Source organism: Pinus tabuliformis, chromosome J, assembly GCF_031772625.1.
Source record: "Pinus tabuliformis cultivar Carrire ecotype Pingquan chromosome J, CPIR1, whole genome shotgun sequence".
Taxonomy (NCBI): domain Eukaryota; kingdom Viridiplantae; phylum Streptophyta; class Pinopsida; order Pinales; family Pinaceae; genus Pinus; species Pinus tabuliformis.
In genome coordinates, this window is record NC_142295.1 from 824,446,978 (window position 1) to 824,452,680 (window position 5,703).

The window sequence follows — 5,703 nt, forward strand, 5'->3', positions numbered from 1 at the left end:
CATGTTGGCTAATGCCAACTCAATACTATCGTCCAAGCCCATATCATCAGGAAACACATCCCACATCTTTGTTTTTCCCTTCAACCACTCCTGTCTCTGCCTGTAAATAAGACAAAGGTTGGTGTGCACATACACCATTGTCTCCGCCCTGGATTGCTCAAGCTTGCTCTTTTTCAAACTATATAGATTCCCGTAAGTGCTCCAATTCCTCTCACAACAAGAAGATGAAGTAATTTGAGAGAGGACCCTCGAGGCTAACTTTTGTAGAATAGGGCATGCTGCCCCATGAGTTGCCCACCATGCATAGGCACTTTTGACCCCCCTATCTCCAAGTACATCATACCCCCCAAATCTCCTGGTGCTAGTGGAGAACTCTACAAAGCATTCCTCCACCTCAAGAAAAGATGTGTTATCCTGAAATATCCTTCTAAATGCTATCTTCCTCCCCTGTGAAATCTCTCCATCCATGTGAGGAGGGTATCTGTGTGAGGTCCCACCACAGAGCTACTCTTGACTGTAGTACTTGGGATTCAAAGAGTGAGCTAAGCAATTCAAAGGTGTGCAATTCTTATCCCACCTAAAGATAAGAATATTCTGTATGGTGGACCATAAGCTCTCTGCTGATGTCTCATATGTAAGGCACTCATTCTCCATAACAATAGTCTTCACAGACTCAATCATGGAATCCCAACCCTCATAAACCTCTCCTAAGATGGGCTGGTCCGTGTCTGCAAACCACAAGAAAGAAATGATAGGCTTCATGATCTTTATGGTAAGATCCACCTTCTCCCACCAACCATCATCTAACACTGTGTCCTTTACCTTTTTTGAAGCTGTTTGATCCGTCTTTCTCCCAAAAGACCAAATATATGAAATAACCATGGCCCCAAGAGCGGCCTTCACCTCCTTCAACCTCTTAAGCATGATGACTGAGGAAGCAAACCGAGTATCTGCAATCTTCAACAAGGATAGATGTGTGTACTCTTTATATATTTTGAGGGCATTAGTATGGTTTTGCACAAAATTTCGGATATAGCGTGCATCCTCAATAACATTGCCAATCCATGTCACTTCTAAAGCAATAGATTTGAGTGCTAAATTCAAAGAGTGAACAATGCATGGTGTCCAAAATATTTGTGGATATTTAGTTTCCACAATCAAGCCAGCTGCTTTACAAACAGGTGCATTATCTGTGATGATTTGCACACAACTTTCAACGCCTACTTCTTCAATAACTTTAATAAACAACTCACCCATATATTGTGCTTCCTTGTATTGTCCAAGAGCATCAACTTCTTTCAAGAAAACGGGTCCATTTTGAGAATACACCATGAAATTGATGAGAGGATGGCATGCTATATCTGTCCATCCATCAGAAACAATATTGACACCAGATGAGATCCATGATGATTTAATAGGTTGTATAATTTTATCCACCTCCTTCCTTGCCTTAACCAACAATGTGGTTCTAAGTTTCTCTGAACTTGGAGGCACATACCCAATTGGAGCCCTATCAACTAGAGCTCGACAAGCCTCAATAAAAAAAGGAGACCGTGCAACATTAAAAGAAATGAAGTTGAGATAGAAAAAGAATGCTAATGTAAGATCAACCTCATCTCGCTGCTCACGCCGAAAAATCTTGTCCATTGGACCACCATAAGTTTGGGATGCCCTCTTTTTTGTTGGCTGAATTTCTTCTCTCCCAAATCTACTACTATTAGCATTCCTCAAGAATGGAAGAGGATCTTCATTTTTACTAGTTTTCCTGCTTGCTGCCACCATATTCCCAGAGCCAGCTGCATCCTCCCTTTCCAAATCCATTTTTTCTCTAGGATTGATCTTTTTGCATGCTCCAATTCCACAAGGAAGGCCCAAAAAATGGCCCTTAACTCGAAAGTAAGTGCTCTTAAATTCACCCTTGCAGAAATTACAAGACCAAAGCACATTCCCTCCCGGACCAGCCTTTGGCACTTGCTTCTTGGTTACATACTTCCAGAGAGGGTATTTTTTTAGCTGTGCTTGTTGTCTTGCTGCAACAACATCATATGTTAATGTTGGCTGAGAAGCATCTACAACTTCACTTGAAGCACTTGGGGCACTATGACCAACAGAAGGTGAAACAGAAACACTTGGAGGGGGGGACCACGAAAAGCACCGCCCTTCCTTTGACCTCTGCCGGCTGCCTTGGATGATTGAGCCATTAATCTTCTCACTATTATAAAGTCCACACACCTTCACCTACAAAAAAAACAATTAAAGTTAAACAATTATAATTTATAAACTTATAAAGTTAACTCATAACTGTTATATGATTCAATATGTGCATACAAATTGAGCAAAACAACTCAAATTGCCCCAGAGATGTAGCTATTGATAACATGTAGTCTTGTTGTTTCTGATTTATTGGGCCTACTGTCAATACTATATACTTTGCAATACTATATACAATTGTCAATTGTCAATATATCAATTTCCAATATGACAAAGTGAGGAGATTACATGATAGTTCATGAATCATTACTAGTCTTAGCTACTACAATTTGGATAGCAAAGACTAGATTTTCCAACATGGGATAAGCCCCTCAGAGCCTTTTATGGCACTCCTCCCTAGTGCATTGGTACAAGAGCTTCTAGACACAGTTCTAAGGTGCGCTGCTTGAGGTAGCTTTATTGCAGTCAACCACATATCATAACATACAAATCATTAGATTTCTATATCAATTTTATTTTTATAAGATGTTGGTGACTGTGAGATTTACTCCCTCCACGGAATAAAAGGTATAACCAGGTTGCCTTCAAACTTTTAGCCAATGAATCAAAAAAAATTCCTTCAAGTTGCTAGCAAGTTTGTCACATAATATGAATTGACGGACCTTATCACAACGTTGCACGATAATGAAAAAAATTACAAGTTCAGAGGCATTCTGCTGGACAAGGGTCGGAGAAAGAAAGGCATGTTTCTTGCGCAGAGAATATTTGAAGTCTGTTCTTAGACAGGACGTTGGTTTTTTCCATGCCAGAGGTACACACGTCGCTGAGGTGGTCAACAGTGTTTACAACGACACCGTCGTCATACAGGACACCATCAGTGAAAAGGTCTGATTCTGAGAACCCACCAATGTCGAAGCCATAATTCCAAGTCATGAAAATGTAACGTCGTTAGCATCGACTGATAGACGTGTAGAAATAGAAAACAGAAGCCAAATACCATCATTCTTCAGTGATAACATAGACGATAGAAACGGTAAACGAAAACACTGAACAGGAAACCCCATCTGGCAGACTGGCATCAATCATGATATAAATTAATTTGAACACGGGTTTAGGCCCTTACTGGTTTACGGGTCGGTCTTGAACGCTGAAGCGGAAACCTGCACACTGCACAACAATCTGCACGGGCACCAGCTGCACCACACTCTGCTCTAGACTCAACTTCAAACACCCTGCTCCACACGACAGCTCCAAACGACAGCACAGGACGAAAAAAATCGGGAAAAATGCATTACGTGGGCAGCTAGGCTTTAAACTTAATTTTTTTGCGGGGTACGTATTCAACCTGTCAAAAAACGTTAGGGCCACATTTTCTACCAACGAAATATGCGTTTTCAAAATGCAGGACATGACGAAAACTGGAGAAGACGTATTCCATTTTTCAGGACACGTTAAAAACCATTTTCGACACGTATTAGGGCCGTTTTCGTGTCCAATACGTAAAATACGGGACACGAGACCCTGGAGGTCGTGTCCTGTGACTTAGATTACAAAAAAACACATAATCCACTAGGAAAAGAAATAATTCTGCCTTTTGCTGCAATACTTACCTTGTATGTAATGAAAGAGTTCCCCCCCTTGCTGCAATACTCCCTCTATCTACAACCCCCCATTTTGAAATCAATGACAAAGTGATGGTATACCTGAACTTGTGCTTCACCCAATTTTTGTCCAAAGTAAAGTACCAACTGATTAATGAACTAAGGAACATTGCATCATTATTTGTTAATTTAATATTATTTCTTATGCCAACAACCTCTGTCAATCATATTAATTCATAATCACATATGTCAACAACATAAGGAAATCAATTGCACAAATCCTAGTCAAGGCTTTGGGAAATCTATCAATAAGTCAGTCAAATTAATAATTTCAATAACACTCTTGAAACTCAAGGAAAAATATAAAGCATAGTTGATGAACCACTAAGTCAAAACTTGGTTGATTCTTATCTTCAGTCGATCCTCAGTTGACCGCTATCAATTATTAGTTGCAAGTAATTGTAGTGTTGTACAAATGGATAACTAAGTAGACACATATATATGAAGTCCTTAAGCATTTTTTCAAATAATTTTAGGACCATCCATCAATCCACTAATAGTCAATTTAGATAGTCAACATTTGTATATGATTCATAATTTTAGAGTTCTTCTACAAGTATTTGAAAGCATCTAGTCAAATATCTGTGATTCATATGATGAGGAGAGTTACAAGGCATAGAGATTTGGTCTATTGGAGCAGGGAAAAGGTATTATTTATGAACATGAATTCAACATCCTCGAATACTATAATGTCATCAATAACATTCTCAAATACTAGAAAAACCAACTCATCAATCTGTTCATCCAATTAGTGGGGTGTTTCTATTCAGGATGAATCCCACTTGTAACAAATATCATATCCCTAGGTTTAATAAGTCTAGGTGTAGACAATGACATAATAATATCATTATAATGATGTCCTACTCTAGATGTTTGTATTTCAGGAGTGATAGGGGCAGTAATGCCCTATCTATACTTTCCAAGTTCACTACCAATATATTCAATTCTGCTTAGAATTTAGGATCCAATAATTGTGGTATGCCTTTCCAAATTTGGAGAAACATCATTGATGACTATTAACACATAAAGAAAATCAAAAGGAGAGACATTGACCATCTCACAAATAGTTGTACTACAAATAGGCGAGCCTGACATCTCATTCATAGCCTTCCTCTTAGCATGTATTAGTCAATAAATGGTATCATAATTCTTTACAATCTATAAAAATAAGGCATCATAATCTCCCTTCAAAGCCTGATATGCATCAAGCATGTGGTTGTTATTTGCGTGAAGTGGAGTAGCTTCTTCATGAAGCTCATTAACGGTGGCCTAGAAATGAGAAACCTCATTATTCAACTACAAATTGGTCACTTATAACTAGTGAATGGTGGTATTCAAGTCACCATTATTTTCAAAATTCAAGCTTCTATTCAATTGAACAATTGTTCTATCTAGTTTCATTCTTAAGGAAACAATTTCTGCTTCTTTCTTCTTGCAATTTTATTCGTTTTTGAATTTTCACCACTTATTCCAACCAATTTACATATTCTAATTGAATATTTAGGTTGATAATAAACTTTTATATTTCTTCATGGCTTTGTGTCATCTTTGTTTTTGCATCATGATCATCCTCTTCATCTTTATGCAACTTCTTTTGTTTCAAATTATTTTTGTTAAGCTTCTTTATTTTTCTTAAGACACTTGAATAAGTTCTTATTTAAGATCCACTTCCCCATCTATTTCATCATTTTCTTATTCTGAGTCCACCATTTCCTTCCCTTTGTCTTCATCAAACTTTTATTTTAATTTCCATAAACAAAGTTTCTTCTTGAGCATAATCAACATTGCTTTCTTCTGATGAATCACTACCCCATTTTGAGTAGATATTCTT

General features: G+C 37.9%; 1 protein-coding gene across 1 annotated transcript; it reads right to left on the reverse strand.

Annotated features, from left to right (window-relative positions):
* Positions 1 to 504: 504 nt before the first annotated feature.
* Positions 505 to 3,621, reverse strand: LOC149229249 (uncharacterized). Its single transcript, XM_089380985.1, has 4 exons — positions 3,557 to 3,621; positions 3,335 to 3,443; positions 1,254 to 2,238; positions 505 to 1,094 (listed from the first exon to the last, which is right to left on the reverse strand). The coding sequence occupies exons 1-4, from the start codon at positions 3,619 to 3,621 to the stop codon at positions 505 to 507; spliced, it is 1,749 nt and encodes a 582-aa protein (XP_089237111.1).
* Between the last annotated feature and the right edge of the window lie 2,082 nt (positions 3,622 to 5,703).